This window comes from Microcaecilia unicolor, chromosome 6 (genome assembly GCF_901765095.1).
Source record: "Microcaecilia unicolor chromosome 6, aMicUni1.1, whole genome shotgun sequence".
NCBI classification, from domain to species: Eukaryota; Metazoa; Chordata; class Amphibia; order Gymnophiona; family Siphonopidae; genus Microcaecilia; species Microcaecilia unicolor.
The window spans coordinates 61,503,694-61,525,772 of record NC_044036.1 but is presented as its reverse complement, the minus strand read 5'-3'; the positions used below and the strand labels follow the sequence as shown (position 1 = coordinate 61,525,772).

General features: G+C 44.9%; 1 protein-coding gene across 1 annotated transcript in view; it reads right to left on the bottom strand.

The window, feature by feature from the left end:
- RPF1 (ribosome production factor 1 homolog) overlaps nucleotides 1–22,079 on the bottom strand; it is a 35,626-nt gene that overhangs the window by 2,505 nt on the left and 11,042 nt on the right. Inside the window, exons 4-8 of the mRNA XM_030205785.1 lie at nucleotides 21,669–21,764; nucleotides 12,952–13,105; nucleotides 12,740–12,822; nucleotides 5,077–5,258; nucleotides 4,862–4,988 (exon numbers count right to left, since the gene is read on the bottom strand). Coding sequence (XP_030061645.1) covers nucleotides 4,862–4,988; nucleotides 5,077–5,258; nucleotides 12,740–12,822; nucleotides 12,952–13,105; nucleotides 21,669–21,764 — 642 coding nt within the window. The remainder of the gene's footprint in view (nucleotides 1–4,861; nucleotides 4,989–5,076; nucleotides 5,259–12,739; nucleotides 12,823–12,951; nucleotides 13,106–21,668; nucleotides 21,765–22,079) is intronic.

Below are 22,079 nucleotides of genomic sequence, written 5' to 3'. Positions count from 1 at the left end.
ATTGTGTGTTTTTGTCTTTCAAATATTATATGGCATGACTCTGGATTACATGCAGCCCTTAACTATTCCCCTATGCAATATAACCTCTGGTTCTAGGGACTACCTTAGACTTCATCTTCAGACTTTAGCTACCAAGGTGCTAAGTGGTGGTACATAAGTACATAAGTACATAAGTAGTGCCATACTGGGAAAGACCAAAGGTCCATCTAGCCCAGCATCCTGTCACCGACAGTGGCCAATCCAGGTCAAGGGCACCTGGCACGCTCCCCAAACGTAAAAACATTCCAGACAAGTTATACCTAAAAATGCGGAATTTTTCCAAGTCCATTTAATAGCGGTCTATGGACTTGTCCTTTAGGAATCTATCTAACCCCTTTTTAAACTCCGTCAAGCTAACCGCCCGTACCACGTTCTCCGGCAATGAATTCCAGAGTCTAATTACACGTTGGGTGAAGAAAAATTTTCTCCGATTCGTTTTAAATTTACCACACTGTAGCTTCAACTCATGCCCTCTAGTCCTAGTATTTTTGGATAGCGTGAACAGTCGCTTCACATCCACCCGATCCATTCCACTCATTATTTTATACACTTCTATCATATCTCCCCTCAGCCGTCTCTTCTCCAAGCTGAAAAGCCCTAGCCTTCTCAGCCTCTCTTCATAGGAAAGTCGTCCCATCCCCACTATCATTTTCGTCGCCCTTCGCTGTACCTTTTCCAATTCTACTATATCTTTTTTGAGATACGGAGACCAGTACTGAACACAATACTCCAGGTGCGGTCGCACCATGGAGCGATACAACGGCATTATAACATCCGCACACCTGGACTCCATACCCTTCCTAATAACACCCAACATTCTATTCGCTTTCCTAGCCACAGCAGCACACTGAGCAGAAGGTTTCAGCGTATCATCGACGACGACACCCAGATCCCTTTCTTGATCCGTAACTCCTAACGTGGAACCTTGCAAGACGTAGCTATAATTCGGGTTCCTCTTACCCACATGCATCACTTTGCACTTGTCAACATTGAACTTCATCTGCCACTTGCACGCCCATTCTCCCAGTCTCGCAAGGTCCTCCTGTAATCGTTCACATTCCTCCTGCGACTTGACGACCCTGAATAATTTTGTGTCATCGGCGAATTTAATTACCTCACTAGTTATTCCCATCTCTAGGTCATTTATAAATACATTAAAAAGCAACGGACCCAGCACAGACCCCTGCGGGACCCCACTAACTACCCTCCTCCACTGAGAATACTGGCCACGCAATCCTACTCTCTGCTTCCTATCTTTCAACCAGTTCTTAATCCATAATAATACCCTACCTCCGATTCCATGACTCTGCAATTTCTTCAGGAGTCTTTCGTGCGGCACTTTGTCAAACGCCTTCTGAAAATCTAGATATACAATATCAACCGGCTCCCCATTGTCCACATGTTTGCTTACCCCCTCAAAAAAATGCATTAGATTGGTGAGGCAAGACTTCCCTTCACTAAATCCGTGCTGACTTTGTCTCATCAGTCCATGTTTTTGTATATGCTCTGCAATTTTATTCTTAATAATAGCCTCCACCATCTTGCCCGGCACCGACGTCAGACTCACCGGTCTATAATTTCCCGGATCTCCTCTGGAACCTTTCTTAAAAATCGGAGTAACATTGGCTACCCTCCAGTCTTCCGGTATTACACTCGATTTTAGGGACAGATTGCATATTTCTAACAGTAGCTCCGCAAGTTCATTTTTTAGTTCTATTAATACTCTGGGATGAATACCATCAGGTCCCGGTGATTTACTACTCTTCAGCTTGCTGAACTGACCCATTACATCCTCCAAGGTTACAGAGAATTTGTTTAGTTTCTCCGACTCCCCCGCTTCAAATATTCTTTCCGGCACCGGTGTCCCCCCCAAATCCTCCTCGGTGAAGACCGAAGCAAAGAATTCATTTAATTTCTCCGCTACGGCTTTGTCCTCCTTGATCGCCCCTTTAACACCATTTTCGTCCAGCGGCCCAACCGACTCTTTGGCCGGTTTCCTGCTTTAATGTATCTAAAAAAGTTTTTACTATGTATTTTTGCTTCCAACGCTAATTTCTTCTCAAAGTCCTTTTTTGCCCTCCTTATCTCCGCTTTGCATTTGGCTTGGCATTCCTTATGATCTATCCTGTTACTTTCAGTTGGTTCTCTTCTCCACTTTCTGAAGGATTGTTTTTTGGCTCTAATGATTTCCTTTATCTTACTGTTTAGCCACGCCGGCTGACGTTTAGTCTTTTTTCCCTTTTTTCTAATACGTGGAATATATTTGTCCTGAACCTCCAGGATGGTGTTTTTAAACAGCATCCACGCCTGATGCAAGTTTTTTACTCTGCGAGCTGCTCCTTTCAGTCTTTTTTTCACCATTTTTCTCATTTTGTCGTAATCACCTTTTCTATAGTTAAACGCTAGCGTACTTGATTTCCTAGTTTCACTTCCTTCAATGCCAATATCAAAACCGATCATATTATGATCACTGTTATCAAGCGGCCCTCGTATCGTTACCCCCTGCACTAGATCATGAGCACCACTAAGGACTAAGTCTAGTATTTTTCCTTCTCTTGTCGGCTCCTGAACTAGCTGTTCCATGAAGCTGTCCTTGATTTCATCAAGAAATCTTATGTCCCTTACGTGTACAGATGTTACATTAACCCAGTCTATATGCGGGTAATTGAAATCCCCCATTATTATTGTGTTGCCCAGTTTGTTTGCGTCCCTGATTTCCTTTAACAATGGCAATCAAGGGTCAGCCTGTAACTCTGGCATTTCACAAAAGACTGAAAACATTCCTCTTTGAGAGGTTTCTACCCATTGATGGAGTGTTAATAAACACTGATGGCAAATTACAATTTATTTAGTTCTTACTTGTGCTACTCTGCTTTTACTTGGTATTTTATGTTATTGTAAACCTTGTCTGTTTTATTTACTGTAAGCCACACTGAACTCTAGTATGTTGGGGATAATGTGGGGTATAAATGTCAAAACAAAATTTTAAAAAAGTAAAAAGGGGAAAGGTGAGAAAGAGGGTGAAATATGAGTCTACCACAAGGAAGAGAAGAAAAAAAGGGAGGAATGAAACAAGATAGGGAGAGAAGAAAAGACAAATGGCAAGCAATCACTGGAAAGTGAATTATCAGAAGACACAGGAAAGCAGAAGAGACAAAATGGGACCAACGTGATAGAAAAATAAAGTATCCAGACAACAAAAGGTAGAAAAAAGTGTTTTATTAACTGGAATATGTTAGCTTTGGGGCATGTGCATCACAAATCTTTGTATTGTGTTCAGTAGCTTAGCAGACAGCTGCTGGAGGGGAGGGGAGGGGCAGTGGCCCAGCACCAAATTTTCTCCCCACCCTCCTCATGCCCCCTGCCCAAATGCAAAATATAAATATCTAAGCTTGTGGTGATTCCCAAGCCCTGCCAGTGGAGATATCTGGCTGCCTGAGTGGAGGAGGTGGTCTTCAGCCGGCAGGGCTTCAGGATCTCCACCAGCCACAGCAAAGGAGGCTAATTTGGGGTGGGGTGAGGGAGGTGGGGGCGCATGGTACCAGGACCTCAGTGTGTTCAGTACAAAAAGAACTGCATGTCTGTTTTTTATTTCACCAGTGTTGTAGTACTTGCCAAGTTTAATTTCTTGGGGGTTCCCAGTTCAATTTCTATTTGTGATCCCTTGTTCTGTATCTGGTGAAAATCTGTGTTTTGTGTAATCTAAAACCAGCCCTGTCTGCCAGCATGATTCACCTGTGATGATTCTTCTTACACATCTCTCTCTCCTGGGTAAGATAACAAGCAAAAGGTGTTCCCCCACTTGATGACCGGTATTAACAAGAAGTTGTAAGACTTGAGCCGACTGTAAAGTTTCTTTTAGTTACATTTTTTCCTCTTTTTTTCCTTTTATTTTATTATGTTGCTTATTATATGGTTTGACATTCTGTACAAGTAATTTGCTTGTATGAATTGGTTTAAGCATCATTCAAATTGTAGGGAAATCCCCACCTCCACAACTTCTCATCAAGTCCTGCAGGAGGAGGAAACGTTTATACCTCCTCTTGGCGGGCATATAAAAGGTCTGAAATAAATTAATAAATAGCCTGCACATAATATTTATTTAATTCAACAATGACTGGTCTCTTCACTGACAGGGTACCAACCATCGTTAAGTTGAGGCAAATATTTGTGTGAAGAAAAGTCCTGATGCAGAAACGTATATGCATATTACTGTTGCTGTGTGTACACATTTTTCATAATAAAGTAATTTGAACGCCATTAGTCTATTGCACCATGAATCAGGGCCACAGAGACAGCTGGACCACCATATGCCGCTCACTCCTGCCCTCCCCCCCCCCCCTCACTTATTTTTCTGCCTCTGCCTCCAAGGGGGGGGTGGGGGCAGGACCGGCAAGCCTCTTCCTACCTGCTCCCATGGTTTGTCCTCTCCTGCTCCTGTCCGTGCCGGGACCTGGATGATTGCATTAACGCGATATCGAACTAATGCAATCATCCGGGTCCTAGGCGGCAGGAGCAGGGGAGAGAATAGACCCAGAAGTTGGCAGGCAGGAAGAGGTTTGCCGGAGCCAGGCATGGGGAATTTTGCCCCCTCACTGCCCTCCCCCTTTCTCAGTGGCCCTATCATGAATACATTTTTTTTTCAGGTGTATGTTAGGAAACTAGGAACTGAATCTCAGTGCACAGTTTTAACACACAGCTTGTTACAGTGGCCCATGACTCATCAAGTGTTTACTCTTTGTAACTAGGGTAGACCTCTTTGATAATTAGTTTTGCTGCAGAACAGATACATCAGTTTAAAAAGGCTTAGTACTAGGCTTACCTTGTGAACCCACTCATACTCTCCAAATTTTGAGTCAAAAGTTCCCTTTTGAAGAGATCTCAGTTTCAAGGTGAAACGAGGCCCAAGTTCTTGTATTCCTACTTTTTTCTCATTCTTGAAAATGTATCTTTGGAAATGAGAGGAAAGACTGTTATAAAAGAAAATTATCGAGCACTGCTTGTTTATAAAAAGAACCTGCACCAAGGAGAAGCTACCTGTGAAAGCGAAAGAAAATGTAGTCCCGCTGATTGTGGAATGTGGCAACTTGCCGTCCTGTAAACTGAGGGTCATGTGGAAAGAGAGAAGCAAACATACGACCAATGGAATGACCAAGCCGCGTTGTAAAATTATTCAGAATAACTTCCGGCTGGTGTTCTGTGGGTGCCTTTCCCTTTCTCTGAAAACAAGGGAAGGATAAAAATTACAAGATGAAGATGACCACAATTTTTCTAAAAGCCTCTCAGAGTCCCCTACAGCAGAGTTCTGTGATAAAGAGGGGGGGGGGGGGGGGGGGGGAGCCCACAAACAACCACACATAAAACTGTCAGTGAACAAGATCAAAATTGAAAATGGAAAACCACTACAGGGCTTATATTCAGCCCACAGCTGTCAGCAGTTTTTAAGCTGCTCACTGCCACAGGCAGTGAAACTCACAGCAGCCATTTTGCCAGCAGAGATGGCTGGAGCCAGAGTGACTGTGAATCGCTCTTGCCCTGGTTAGGCCACTAGATCGCCAGGGTGCCTAAGGTATATGAAGAGTATTCCCTTGACAAAGCTGTCAATGCGAAACAGGCTCCTGTCGGGACTACAGACATACCTGAGATCACGCACAGATAAGTGACATTAATTCGTCTCTAGCATTGTTGAATGAATGTAGAACAGCAGTCAGTTCTTCTTAAGGCACAAGTGTGAGACAGACGTGCTAGTTATCGCAGAGACTGTGGCCATACGTTGGGTAATGATACCAAACTGCTTCCCAGATTTAAGAAGAACCACAGTACGAGTGCTGTAGTTATGGCAAGCAATTAAGATTACAACGAATGCAAAATTTTACAAAAACAAAAAAATTGAACCAGAAGAAAAATTAGAATTAAATAAAAGCACTGGACACTTTTGCATGCTAAAATTATATCACAGAAGGTAGGGGTTGTCGATGATTATAAATAGTCACAGTGTATAGGCTCACCTTTTGGTGATAAAAATTTCCCTAAGTGACCGTATGAGACTTCCCCATCACAAATTAATAATTAGAGGTATATATGTTTTACCACTGATCGATTGTGTATTTCTAGAATAAGCAGCATAAAATGTATTTACTGTTTTGGGATCTTGCCAGGTACCTGTAACCTGGCTTGGCCACTGTTGGAAACAGGATGCTGGGCTTGATGGACCTTCGGTCTGTCCCAGTATGGCAATACTTATGTTCTTATTTTTGGAAAGAGTAAACATGTGAGTCACATGTACCCATTCCATTCTATTTAGTATTTTACAGACCTCTATTATATCTCCCCTCAGTCAACTCTTCTCCAAGTTGAGCCCTAGCCTCTTAGCCTTTCCTCAAAAGGCGGTCATCCCAACCCCTTTATCATTTCCGTTACCCTTCTCTGTACCTTTTCTAATTCCGTTGTATCTTCTTTGAGATGTGGTGACCAGAATTGTACACAGTACTTGAGGTATGGTCGCACCATGGAGCAATAGAAAGGCATTATTAACTTTCATTTTTGTTTTCCATTCCTTTCCTAAATATTCCTAACATTTTATTTGCTTTCTTAGCCACCGCTGCACACTGAGCAGAGGGTATCAACATCCAGATCCTTTTCCTGGGTGATGATTCCTAATGCGGAACCTTGCATTGAGTAGACATAGCTCGGGTTCCTCTTTCCCACATGCATCATTTTCAACCTTCCAAATCCTTTTCCTGGGTGATGATTCCTAATGCGGAACCTTGCATTGAGTAGACATAGCTTGGGTTCCTCTTTCCCACATGCATCATTTTCAACCTGCTCACATTAAATGTCCTGCCATTTGGATTCCCAGTCTCAGTCTCGTAAGGTCCTTTGCAATTTTTCACAATCCTCTTATGGATTTAACAATTTTGAACAACATTGTATCAACAGCAAATTTGATTATCTCACTAGTTATTCCCATCTCTAGCTCATTTATACATATGTTAAAAAGCAGCGGTCACAGCACAGACCGCTGGGGAACCCCACTAACTACCATTCTGTACACAACTCACTCATGTCCAAAACAAAAATATAAACTCCTATATATAGCATTCAATTATTAGCACATTACCCCATAAAACAAAGAAAACTCATAATGGACTCTTCCCCAAACCGGCTTTGAGAGAGAGAGAGAAAAAAAAAAAACCCTACACTTTTACTACCCTCTCAAGAACTTAAATACACTGCTTTCCATATGAATCTTAAAAACAAAAATTCCAAACCAGGAAGACGATATAAAAAGTTACTTGAGAGAAATTTAAAACAAACAAAAAAAAGATAGGTTTATACTTTCTTTCAAAATGCAAGTCTGTATGGGAGTAAAATTCCACAAGAGTGACCTGCCATCTGACACAAAAATGTAGGCAGATCAAGACCATATGGCCTATCCAGTTTCTCATCCATGCCATCTACTCTCCCTATCACTCCCTTAAATACTCTTCCATCTCCACCACTTCCACCGGGAGGCTATTCCACAAATTCATCACCCTTTCCGTGAAGAAGTATTTCCTCAGGTTACTTCTGAATCTATTCCCTTTCGCCTTCATCCTATGTCCCCTCGTTCCAGAGCTGTTGCTCTGCAGTGTACTTTACTTACGTCCAATTTCATGACCAGAAGAGCTCCTGATTAATCTGTGATGGATAAATAGGATGCCTCATTATCTCTCAAAATGCAAAATACTAAAGTGAAAATCTTAAAACTTGCTAGATCAATAACAAGGTGTCAACAAAAGAACAGAGGCAAATGTGATTCTCCCCCCTCCCCAATATACTTATTGGCCATTCCAATGCTACTTGAACTGCAATATTCTGAATTGTAGTCTAGATGCAAGTTATCACCGGGAGAAGGGTAGATAGTGGGGTTCCTCAGGGGTCTGTGCTAGGACCGCTGCTTTTTAATATATTTATAAATGATTTAGAGACGGGAGTAACTAGCGAGGTAATTAAATTTGCTTTTGACACAAAGTTATTCAAAGTCGTTAACTTGCGACAGGATTGTGAAAAATTACAGAAGGACCTTACGAGACTGGGCAAATAGATGGCAGATGACGTTTAATGTGAGCAAGTACAAGGAGATGTATGTGGGGAAAAAAGAACCCGAATTATAGCTACGTCATGCAAGGTTACACGTTAGGAGTTATTGACCAAAAAAGGGATCTGGGTGTCGTCATTGATAATACACTGAAACCTTCTGCGGCTCGGAAAGCAAATAGAATGTTGGGTATTATTAGGAAAGGTATGGAAAACAGGTGTGAGGATGTTATAATGCCGTTACATCGCTCCATGGTGCGACCGCACCTTGAGTATTGTGTTCAATTCTGGTCACCGCATCTCAAGAAAGATATAGCAGAATTGGAAAAGGTGCAGCGAAGGGCAACTAAAATGATAGCGGGGATGGGACGACTTCCCCATGAAGAAAGACTAAGGAGGCTAGGGCTTTTCAGCTTGGAGAAGAGACAGCTGAGGGGAGACATGATAGAGGTATATAAAATAATGAGTGGAGTGGAACAGGTGGATGCGAGCGTCTGTTCACGCTTTCCAAAAATACTAGGACTAGGGGGCATGTGATGAAACTACAGTGTAGTAAATTTAAAACAAAATGGAGAAAATCTTTCTTCACCCAATGCGTAATTAAACTCTGGAATTCGTTGCCGGAGAACGTGGTGAAAGCAGTTAGCTTGGCAGAGTTTAAAAAGGGGTTAGACGGTTTCCTAAAGGACAAGTCCATAAACCGCTACTAAATGGACTTGGGAAAAATCCACAATTCCAGGAATAACATGTATAGAATATGTTTGTACGTTTGGGAAGCTTGCCAGGTGGCCTTGGCCTGGATTGGCCGCTGTCGTAGACAGGATGCTGGGCTCGATGGACCCTTGGTCTTTTCCCAGTGTGGCATTACTTATGTACTTATGAGTCTCACATACAGACTACTACAGTAATCCAGCTGCATACCAATTGCCTGCATCACTGGTCTCAAACTACTGTAATTCTGAGAATGAACATAACTTCCGCCAGCTCTTGATTTCAGAGGGGAGGGAAAGCATCTGCAACCCAAATTGACTTATAAAGGTGAATATCTAAAACCCTTACCACATCAACACTAAAAGTGGTACATGCATGACAGAGCCCTCAGTGTCGTCGTCCCCCCCCCGTCCCCCCCCCCCCCCCATCTTTGGACAGTGCTATTTATTCTCCAGGAACCAAGAGACTCATCACCTGTAACGTCCTAAGAATGACCTTTCAAAATAACAAGCAACTTCATTGCTAGTCCTGCAACCAAGCAGGTGGTCAATATGACAGTAACCAGGATAAGCAGAAGCAATGAGCCTAATCTAAGAAACATTCTGAAACACAGGTACCTTATTTATATGCATTTGCATCCAAACAAAGCACAGCTACTAAGCTTAGCAAAGCGAGCTTCAATAACCTTGAGACAAGAAGTAGACAAGGTGTTTATCTCCAATACAAGCTGAGCTGCCAAAGAATTCATAGAGTTAAGTAATGAAAGCCCATCCTTCAACGAGGGACAAACTGGTCTCCACCAGGGTACAAACTTTGTTAAGAGCTGCTCCACAAATCTGGAATTCCTTAAAATATATACTAGAGCCTGTTGTTCATTAATGAGACAAAGCCAACATGGATTTAGTGAAGGGAAGTTTTGCCTCACCAATCTACTATATTTCTTTGAAGGGGTGAACAAACATGTGGATAACGGTGAGCCAGCTGATATTGTGTATCTGGATTTTCAAAAGGCATTTGACAAAGTACCTCACCAAAAACTCTTGAGGAAATTAGAACGTCATGGGATAGAAGGTAATGTCCTACTGTGTATTAAAAACTGGCTAAAAAGTCAGAAAACAGAGAGTAGAGTTAAATGATCAGTATTCTCAATGAAGGGTAGACAATGGGGTTCCACAGGGGTCTGTGCTAGAACCGCTGCTTTTTTTAGCATATTTATAAATGATCTAGAGATGGGCATAACTAGCGAGGTAATTAAATTTGCTGATGACACAAAGTTATTACATCGCAAGAGGACCTTACAAGACTGAGGCACAAGGCATCCAAACGTACGATGACATTTAATGTGAGCAACTGCAAAGTGATGCATGTGGGAAAGAGGAACCCGAACTATGGCTACTCAATGCAAGGTTCCACATTAGGAGTCACCAACCAGGAAAGGGATCTAGGCGTCCACGTTGAAACCTTATGCTTCGTGTGAAGCGGCAGCTAAGAAAGCAAATAGAATGTTAGGTATTATTAGGAAGGAATGGAAAGCAAAAATGGGTGTGACCCATCGAATACTGTGTGCAATTCAGGTAACAGCATCTCAAAAAAAGATATAGTGGCATTAGAAACGGTACAGAGAAGGGTGACAAAAATGATAAAGGGGATGGGACAACTTCACTATGAGGAAAGGCTAAAGCGGCTAGGGCTTTTCAGCTTGAAAAAAAGAGATGGCTGAGAGGAGATATGACAGAGGTCTATAAAATGAGTGGAACGGAATGGGTGGACACGAATTGCTTGTTTAGTCTTTCCAAAAATACTAGGACTAGGGGCCATGCAATGAAGCTATTGTGTAATTAAACTCTGGAATTCATTGCCAGAGAATATGGTAAAAGCAGTTAGCTTAGCAGGGTTTTAAAAAGGTTTGGATAGCTTCCTAAAAGAAGTCCAGAAGTAATTATTAAGATGGACATGGGGAAAATCCACTGCTTATTTCTAGGATAAGGGAAATGGGACTTCATATACCGCCTTTCTGAGGTTTTTGCAACTACATTCAAAGCGGTTTACATATATTCAGGTACTTATTTTGTACCAGGGTCAATGGAGGGTTAAGTGACTTGCCCAGAGTCACAAGGAGCTACAGTGGGAATCAAACTCAGTTCCCCAGTATCAAAGTCCACTGCACTAACCACTAGGCTACTCCTCCATTAGCAGCATAAAATCTATTTTACTGTTTTGGGATCTTGCCAGGTACTTACAACCTGGATTGGCCACTGTTGGGAACAGGATACTGGGCAACACTTATGTTCTTACTAGTAAATAAGGCCCGTTTCTGAGCGAAATGAAACGGGCGCTAGCAAGGTTTTCCTGGGAGTGTGTATGTTTGAGAGAGAGAGTGAGTGAGTCTGGGGGCGAGTGTGAGAGAGACAGAGAGAGAGATTCCTCTCCTCCCTCTGTGGTGTGAAGAGCAAATAGGGATGGAAGGGCAGCTGTGAAAGGAAAAGTGAAAGTTGGTGAGGCTGTAAATCCCAGCATGGTAGAAGGCAAGTTTTGAACCTGGTGACCCTGAAGCTGTTGATGCCTGTGCACCGGGTACCTTTGCATTCATGTTCGTCATGCAGCTGTTAGAGGGGGTGGAGTTGCTTCGTGTTTGTGTGGTGTACTGTGCAGATCAGCAGTGAAGCGTCTTTCGATCAGTGAAACCCTGTTGCCTCGGTGACCTTCCCCGTCCAGCCTTGCTGTACCAGCACCGTTGTCGTTTGATGTTTGAGCTCCGTTTCCCCATGTCAGTATTTCCTGCATTGGCTGTGCTGTGGGAGTACTCGCAGCAGTTTCGCGTTCCGTTTCTATGCGCCGAGGGGGGGCAGTGACAGCTGGGTGTGTGCCGGTTGAACTCGCAGCATTTTGGCGTTCCGTTTCTATGCGCCAAGGGGGGGGGGGGCAGTGACAGCTGGGTGTGTGCCGGTTGAGATTGCGTTTCCTGGAGCGTCAGTGTTGCGCCGTCGTCGATGGCGTTTCGTGGAGTGTGAGTGCTCCGCCCTCAGCGTCATCATGTTCTGACGCGAGGGCGGGGCACACAGCAATGGGCGAAAAGTGGTCTCGACGCCTCAACTTCCGGTTGGAGGCTTCATTTAGAACGTTGGGGTAGCGAATTATGTGCGGAAGGGGCGTGGCTGAGGGCGGGTCTAGGAGTGACAGTGAGTGGTGCATGTGAGTGAGAGTGAGTGTCTGACAGCCTACCCTTCAGTGTTTCCCTCTGACAGACTGAGCTTCAGAATGTTCCAGGTGAGATTTATATAGATATGTGATATTTAGCACCATGATAAATTTTTCTAAGATGACTCAAAAAGGAATAGACAATACTTCAAAAAGACTCTTAGTTGTTGCATAATAAAAACTCAGACTTTTTTGAAGCATCGTCTATTCATTTTTGAGTCATCTTCACTGCTTTCCTGAGTGCTGTCTAGAATGTGAGGACTTGTTTCTTCTGTGCGCATATAAAATTTTTCTAAGAGACAGATTTGTATCAGAAAGTTTATTTTGAATCATCTAGTAAAAAACAGATTCTCATATTTACTGATTATTTTTAAATTTAATCAATCTTAATTCTCATGTTATGAATTTCATATAAACTATATTTGAATTCTTATATGTGTAAGGCTGCATATGACTAGTTATATGGTCTCCATGTTGGGTTTGTAGCAGTTTATACAATTTTGAATTAAAATTAGATTAAAATTAAACTCTCCCAGATAGTGGTGAAGTTCAAATTATGGACCCAAAGAGTAGTAGGGGCTCATCTCATTGATCTGGGAGAAGCTGAATGTGGGTCCCCTTTTTCTTTGGGTCTCCCTGCACTGTAGAGGCTGCTTGGGCAGAATTTATGCCACTGTGAGCAGATGACCACCACCAACTAACACAAACTCACCTTTATTTCCTTACGCAAGCGGGCACTACTCATTTTAAAATGAGCCGTTGGACCTTCAGGCAAATGACTTAAAACAAGTCCATCTGTTAATGGTGAGTTAAGCAATGCTGATAAAGACCAAAAGTTTACACACATTTTTTTAAAACTATATCACACAAACAAACAAACAAACAAAAAAAACACATCTCCACCCTCAAATACTCCAAGGATACTTGGCACTTTGCGATCTTCATTAATGACTATCAAATCTGTGAATCCTCTTGAAATACACTGTGGGATAATTCTTTTCAGAGCCAGACCCCTCCGGTAGTACACATGGGAGTTGGGAATAATGCTGGACAACTGGTCACAGAACCTCACGCACCTCTGTAAATACAAATCTGATTACTACACTTTCAAATGTGAAACATGAGTTCTAGCATCTATAAGGGAAAATTAGGTTCTTACCTTGGTAATTTTCTTTCCTTTAGTCATAGCAGATGAAGCCATTACGTATGGGTTGTGTTCATAAACCAGCAGGGGGAGATAGAGAGCACTCAACTTTTCACAGTGCCTCTTGGCCAGCTAGCTCCACTGCCTCCTCAGTATTTGAAACTTCCAAAGCAGTATGGCAAACCGCAATGGGAATAACATGAACTTTCCTCACAGCGAACGATGGCTCCTTAACAAGGGCATGAACTCAAAAGGAGGGAATGAACACATCCTCCTGGAGGGAATAAACTCGTCCTCCTTATTGTATAACTGGAGGGGATACACGCAACCTCCTGGAGGGAATAAACTCATCCTCCAAAACATAAACTGGAGGGAATGGACTCATCCTCCTATAAGTGAACATGAATCCTGAAGACTGTTTTCCAACTTTCTCCCAAGGAAGGAACTTCAGGAAACAAGAACAGAACCTGAAACAGATTCACAGCATACAGACAATCATACAGGGAGGGCTCATGGCTTCATCTGCTATGACTAAAGGAAAGACAATTACCAAGGTAAGAACCTAATTTTCCCTTCCTTGTCATCAAGCAGATGAAGCCATTACGTATGGGATATAACAAAGCAATCCCTATATAGGGTGGGAACAGGTCACACCACGCGCTAGCACTTGTGCTCCAAAACGCGCATCCCTCCTAGCAGCCACATCCAGCCTGTAATGTCGGGCAAAAGAGAGCTTAGAAGCCCATGTTGCTGCACTGCATATCTCTTGACGAGAGAGTGCTCCAGTTTCAGCCCAAGAGGAAGAAATCGCTCTGGTAGAATGCGCCTTAAAGGCTACAGGCGGAGACCGGCCGGCAAGCAGATAAGCTGAAAAGATAGTGTCTTTGAGCCAGCGGGCAATAGTGGCTTTAGACGCTGGACTCTGCGAGGACCTGATAGCAAAACAAACAGATGATCATAGATCCTGAAAGAGATAGTAACTCGCAGATACTGCAGCAGAGTCCTGCGCACATCCAACAGGTGCAACTGCCCAAAAGATTCTGGAAACTCCTCCTTATCAAAGGAGGGCAAGAAAATAGGCTGGTTTAGGTGAAATGCTGAAACCACCTTAGGCATGAAGGAAGGCACGGTCCGAACCGTGACCCCGGACTCTGAGAATTGCAGAAATGGGTCTCTACAGGACAGCGCCTGAAGCTCTTGACACCTGTCTCGTCGAAGTAATGGCCACAAGAAAAACAGCTTTTAGTGTCAAATCTTTCTCCGATGCTCGCCGAAGCGGCTCAAAAGGAGAAGCCTGCAGGGCCTTCAAAACTAGCCCCAGGTTCCAAGCTGGACAGGGTGCTCGCACGGAAGGCCAAAGCCGAAGCACCCCACTAAGAAACCGTGCCACATCTGGATGAGCAGCTAAAGACACGCCTTCAACCTTACCACGAAGGGAGGCCAACGCTGCCACTTGCACCCGCAGGGAATTATAGGCCAAGCCTATTTGTACACCATCCTGCAAAAAGTCCAGAATCAGCGAGACAGGAGCCTGCATGGGTGTGATCGCTTTTGAAGCGCACCAAGACTCAAACTGGCGCCAAATCCTGGCATAAGCCACGAAAGTGGAAAGCTTGCGGGCCTGCAGGAGAGTGGAAAGGACTGTGTTTGAATAGCCTTTGTCCCTCAATTGCGCCCTCTCAATCGCCAGGCCATAAGACCAAAGCGGCAGGTGTCCTCCATGGCTACCGGGCCCTGTGACAACAGGTTCGGTACCAGAGGTAAAGGAGGGGGAGCCTCCACTAGCATCTGTCGGAGGTCCGCATACCAAGGCCTCCTGGGCCAATCCGGGGCAATGAGGACCACTTCTCCTGGGTGCAGCCGAATCCGCAGGAGCACACGCCCTATCAAGGGCCACGGAGGGAACACATATAGTAGGCCCGGAGGCCAGGCTGAGTCAAGGCATCCAACCCTGCCGAGCGAGGATCTCTCCGTCTGCTGAAGAAGCACGGGACTTTGGCATTTGAACTTGTCGCCATAAGATCCATCACAGGCTTGCCCCATTTGGCACATATCTGCAGGAATACTTCGTCTGCTAGTTCCCATTCTGCTGGATCGATCTGATGCCTGCTTAGATAATCTGCTTGCACGTTGCTCTGACCTGCAATGTGAGCTGCTGACAGAAACTGAAGATGCAGCTTGGCCCAGTGGCAAATCTGTTCGGCCTGCGCGGCCAGTGCTCTGCACTGAGTGCCGCCTTGTCGATTTATGTAGGCCACTGCTGTCGTGTTGTCCGACATCACTCTGACAGCCAATCCTTCCAGGGTCACTTGAAAGGCCAGAAGTGCCTGAAACACCGCTTTCAACTCCAGGCGGTTGATGGACCATTCCGACTCCTCTGGTGTCCATAGACCCTGGGCATGCTTCCCCTTGCAATGTGCGCCCCAGCCCTTCAGGCTGGCATCTGTCACTACTAGACACCAATCAGGGAGTGCCAGCAGCATTCCTCGCCGCAGCATGCTGTCTGAGAGCCACCACTCCATGCTGAGTCGGGCTGCAGGGAGCAAAGAAAGTCTGCATTGATAATCCTGAGAAACTGGAGACCATCTTTGAAGTAGGGAATACTGTAGAGGTCTCAGGTGTACTCTCACCCAGGGCACCACTTCCAATGTGGCTGTCATCGATCCCAGCAGTTGGACAATGTCCCAAGCTCGCGGGCGGGGCATCCTCAGGAGCAGACTGACCTGATTCTGAAGCTTGCACCGCATTTGCTCGGGTAGGTATACATAGCCCGAGTCTGTGTCGAACCTGGCCCCCAAATATTCTAGAGATTGCGAGGGGGTCAGGTGACTTTTGGGCATATTGACGACCCAGCCTAGAGATTGAAGTACTGAGACCTCTCTGGCTGTAGCTTGATAGCTCTCTGTTACAGAGTCTGCTCTGATGAGCCAGTCGTCTAGGTACGGGTGAACCCTGATACCTTCTCGCCTGAGCAAAGCAGCTACTACCACCATTACCTTCGAAAAGGTTCGGGGAGCTGTGGCGAGGCCAAAAGGCAAGTCCCGGAACTGGAAATGTTTTCCCAACACCACAAACCTCAGAAACTTCTGGTGCGGGGGCCAAATTGGTCTGTGCAAGTAAGCTTCTTTCAGGTCTAGAGACGTGAGAAACTCTCCTGGCTGTACTGCAGCAATGATGGAGCGCAGGGTTTCCATGTGGAAATGCCGCACTCTCAGGGACTTGTTTAATTCTTTTAAGTCCAGAATAGGGCGAAAAGACCCACCTTTTCGTGGCACCACAAAGTAGATGGAGTATCGGCCGTAGCAGTGTTCAGTGGGAGGTACCGGGGACACGGCCCCTAATGGAATCAGACCTTGCAAAGTCTCTTCTACCGCCGCCCGTTTGGCGGCAGAACCGCATCAGGACTCCACAAACATGTCTCTTACTGGGGCGTTGAATTCTATTCTGTAGCCATCTCTGATCAGGTCCAGAACCCACTGATCTGAGGAAATATTGGCCCACTCCTCGGCAAAGAGGGAAAGACGTTCTCCGATAACAGGAAGCGAGGAGGGGGCCGGCGCACCATCATTGAGAGGGTCGCCCCTGAACTCCAGGCCTAGAGCCGGTGGCTGCGGAACGCTTGTCTGAGCGAAAGGAGTTCCTCTGCTAAAAAATGGGCACGAGAAGTGAACCCAGCAGAACGCCCCGGGCGGTACCTTCTAGCTTCACGGAAGCGAGGTCTATAAGAGGAGCGGACTGCCTGGCCCTTGGAGGAAGGCCTCGGCCTATCTTCGGGCAAGCGCTGGGGGGGGGGGAGGGGCAAAAGGAGGTGCACCGCAACCTGAAGGGGAATTAGCCCTTCTACGCTTTTCTTTATGCCAATTATCAGGGAAAATAGCCTCAGCGGGCAGTCCCAGGCCAGAATCCACCGGGGGGGGGGGGGGGGGGGGGGTGGACAATAGAAGGGGCTTCAGACGACCCTTGAGGGAGAGCTCTTTTCAGCATGTATGCTTTCTGCAATAATAACAAAATCAGGGGAGAAAAATTCGCCATGGGCACCAGATCCCGTCCGGGGCTAGCCGCTCCCTGAATAGCCTCAATTCGAGGTATTCCCCCCCCCCCCCCCCCCCCCCGGGCTCAGGGCTCTCCGTCTCTACGGAGGCCGCGCCATGCGGAGAATTCAAAATGGCGTCCGCTGCCAGCTCTGAGCGGGAAGAATCATCACTTGCCATGCTCGGGCCGGCTCTTACACCTGTACAGCACGATTTACTGAGCCCCGCTGCTGATTTGCGCTTGCCACACCAGGAACAGCGCTTTACATTCTCTGCAGCCATCGCCGAAAACGGTGGGAAAATTCAAAATGGCGGTTTCGCACCAAAAACGCCCCAATCGCGGGCCCACCCCAGAGGAGTTAGAAAACAATCTTACCTCACCGGACCGAGTATCACAGCTCCGGTCCCATAGAAGAATCAAAGGAAAACCTCTGTTCCATATTTTTTTTTTTTTAACGCTGTGAGGAAAGCAGAGGTAATAAGAACTCCGGAGGCTCAGATGAGTGGGAAAGGCAGGGAAAGGCGAACCAATGTGCCTGCATCCACTGAGTGGGAAAGGACAGGGAAAAGCAAGCTAATATGTTCACATCCACGGGGGCATGGGTAAGGCAGGGAAAGGGCTAACCTATGTGCCTTCAAAGTGAAGCTGCTATAGCCTCTAACACCCCGGCTAACAACTGGCAAGCCAGGAGCCACCCCCAGGCAGATTTTTGATGGAGCTCGAAGAAGCTGCAGCCACCCTGCTTGGGGAGATAGAGAATACTGAAGAGGCAGTGGAGCTAGCTGGCCATGAGGCACTGTGAAAAGTTGAGTGTTCTCTATCTCCCCCTGCTGGTTGATGGACACAACCCATACGTAATGGCTTCATCTGCTTGAGGACAAAGAATCTCTCATTTAACAAGATATTGCCAGCCTAAAGTTGGATTTGTTATTCACATCGAAAAAATAAATACTAAGACACTCCATTATACTTCTGATTCATAAATGAATAATATTTTAACCACTTTCATCTTCATATTAGTGTGTGAAGGAAATTGCATTACGTTTTTTGTAGCAGTATCATGTAGCAAGTTAACGCATGGCCAAGTGTCCCTTAGAATCCTGAATGTGAACCACTTCCTCTCGCCACCCTTCCTACCTCTGTCTTTCTTTCCCTTAATGTATGTGTTTTGGTCTTATTTCCCTCCCCCCCCCCCCCCCCCCCCCCCCCCCGTTTTTTCTCCTCATGCTCCTGAAATGCCTTGGATGCTCTTTGGCATACACATTCCCTCTTTGCTCGCTCTCTCTCTCCTTCATTCTCCAAGCTTTCTCTTCTCTTTTTCTGCCTCCTATCTTCCCCCCCCACTTTATCATTTTCCCTTCTACAGGATACTACACCAGTGAGGGGTGCAAGGGCTTATTCTATCCACTTATGAGCAAGACCCTGGAAAAAGCAAGTACAGCATGACTTGAAATGTGCTTCCTGCCTATACCTGCAACCCACAAGTGCTTGCACCAGAGACTAGTCTTGACAAGTTACTTGCATGTTTTAAAATTTCCAACCATCCCTGGTGTAGAGAGGACCATAATGTTCAGACCATGGTTATAAGATTATCATCTTTAAAATGAAAGGAGGTCATTTTTGTTAAAACTTTGAATTAGTCTAGTACAGTGCTTCTCAACCCAGTCCTTGGAGCACATCCAGCCAGTCAGGCTTTCAGGATATCCACAATGAATATGCATGACACAGATTTGCACACACTGCCTCTTTGGTATGCAGATCTCATTGTGGAAATCCTGGATGTGCCCTGAGGACTGGGTTGAGAACCACTGGACTAGTGTCTAATCAAGGGGACATGCCAGACTGGCTTAACATGTTTTAAATCCTACTGCTCAGAGTATCCATTCTATTTTGCAACAATAAAGCAGTGATGTCAGAAAAGCCACCATACCATAGAAAGGTGAGGAAAATGCTGACATCACAAAGAGTCATTTACTAAATGTCAGCACGCACTATGATCTGCTGCAGGACCCATAACATAAAGAGGCTTGTGGAAGATAGGATGATGAGGAATGACGATTTAGCGTACTGCTAGACCAGTCCAGACAAGTGCGTTGTGCTTCCCAACCAGCAAATGGAAGCAGTGATCACAGAGTTTTGATGACATCACAACCCTCTATGGCAGTGGTTCCCAAACCTGGTCCTGGAGGCACCCCAGCCAATCAGGTTTTCATGATATCCACAATGAAAATTTATGAGAAAGATCTGCATGCACTGCCTCCTTGATATGCAAATCTCTCTCATTAATATTCATTGTAGATATCATGAAAGTCTATGGCTGGGGTGCCTCCAGGACCAGGTTTGGGAACCACTGCTATAAGGACTGGTAATCTACTGAAACCTGTCGGTATTCTCTGCTTCTGGCAGATGGTTGCAGTGTGGATTAGTACACTAGGAGTGATTTCAGGCTTGGCTCCCCAGGACTCAGGCTAAGGTCAGAGTCTTGTGTGTGTACAGTTGGGTCCCTAGGTGTGGCCTGGGGGGGGGGGGGGGGGGGGAGGAGGAAATCGGTTTCAGGACCATCCTCTATTTGAGTGGGGGACTTGCTCAGTTGTCAAGAGCTGTGCCTATGGGCTGGTCCTGAGGGGGCTGGAGCTTCTTCCTGAGGCAGGGGAACCTTGAGTGATAAGGTCTGCCCCATTCACTGAATCTGTCTGCTTTTTCGAAAGGGCCCTAAAAGGATTGTGAAAGACCTAGGCAAGGTGACGCCCTAGTACAGGGATCCTCAAATCCAGTCCTTGAGGTCCACAACCCAGGCTGGTTGGACGCGAGGATTGCCTGGCACTTGCCTGCCTGGTGTGAAGGTGGCAGACCTCACGCGTCACCTAGATAGGATTTTAGATAGTGCTGGGGAGGAGCTATCAGTCTTGCTACATGTGGTTATGAAGGGCATAGGAAAATGTGGGAGAGAGGTTCTGGAAGTCAAACTTAGGCTCTTAGGAAGAAAGTGCAAATCCATAACCTCTAGGATAGCATTTTCCGAAGTGCTCCCCATTCCACACGAAGGCCCAAGAGACAGACAGAGCTCCAGAGTCTCAATGCGTGGATGAGGCGATGGTACAGGGAGGAGGGTTTTAGATTTGTAAGGAACTGGGCAAGATTCTGGGGAAGGGGAAACCTATTCCGGAATGAGGGACTCCACCTTAACAAGGGTGGGACCAGGCCGCTGGCACTGGCATTTGAAAAGGAGACAGAGCAGCTTTTAAACTAGAACCTGGGGGAAGGCCAACAGTCATTCAAAAAACACACGGTTCGGAACAAGGTATCTTTCAAGATATCACCAAAACAGGGAAGAAAGGGTATCCCGATAGCCAGGTTGCAATGGAGACCATAGTAGACCAGGTGTCTTTAAATAAATAAAAATCAGACAAAAGAATGCAAATTAACACTGTCAACTGCTGAGCAAGATGTAAATAGGAACAACAAACATAGGTTGAAATGTCTATATGCGAATGCCAGAAGCCTAAGAAATAAGATGGGAGAATTAGAATATATTGCACTAAATGAAAAATGAGATATAATAGGAATCTCTGAGACTTGGTGGAAGGAAGATAACCAGTGAGACACTGTCATACCCGGGGTACAAATTATATCGTAGTGATTGAATGGGTGGAGGAGTAGCATTGTATGTTAAGGAGGGCCCTGAATCTATTCTGTTTAATATATTTGTGGGGGATATTGCTGAAGGGCTGGAAGGAAAGGTGTGCCTTTTTGCGGATGACACGAAAATAGCTAATAGAGTGGATACCCTGGAGGGAGTAGAAACGATGAGAAGGGATCTTCGAATGTTAGAAGAATGGTCGAGGGTCTGGCAGTTAAAATTTTGTGTATGTAATATTATCAATTTGGATGCCTATGTTACTACCTGGTATGAAAAATTTCAATAAGATATTCAAGTATTACCAGAATTAATTACACATTACATCACGAGTTATTTCTGCTTTATCAAAAGTATACTGACAAGATTCAGGTAAGTACCAATCCTTATAGATTGATTATGAATTTCAGTGCTGTCTGCCTCCATCTGCTGGTTGGGGAGCACGGACCACTTGCTTAGGGTGGTCTAGTAGAACTCTAGATGCAGAAAGCACATAATCCCAAAATTCACCTTCAAAACATTTTAATTGCTGTTGGTATAAAACAGATGCTTCAGATAGCAACAAAGTAGCCCTTTCAAGGTAAACTAGGTCAGGCCCAATTTTGCATTCAAATATGATTCAATCACAAGACCATCCTTACACCACAATTTCCAAGGGCAAAAATCACTAGTTTTCATGCTGAACTAAAAGCTTTCTAAAAAATGGTAATCACATGGTCTTTTTGCTAATATACAGAAATTTAAAAAGGGACAAAGCACCCAGTTTCTTGTTATGGTATTTAGAAACAATAATCCATGTGACTGCATCGTGAAATACTAAATATTTACCCCCCGAGGCCGATCTGATGTTGTAATGAGAATTTTGGGAATAGTCTGTCGGTTGAAGTAAGATGCAAATTCATCTGTAGCTTCATCAAAAGCCACCTGTAAACAGGAAATAGAGTTAGCATCTTTCAGTCATTAAGAAGGCACAAGCAGATCAACCTATCAAATTCTGCATAATCCATTAAGTGTTTTTGAAGATTTCAATAACCCTGTGGAAACAGTAAGCAGGTCAATATAGAATATTCAACAGGTGTCTGATTATGAGAACTTGTATTAAACTGACCACACGATACCCAGCTGGGATCTGAGTGGTATACAGTCCAAAACAGAACAATGACAAGATTCCAATAAAAAAAATATTATTACAATATGAATAAAATCAGTACATACACATAACAAAATCATAATTTAATA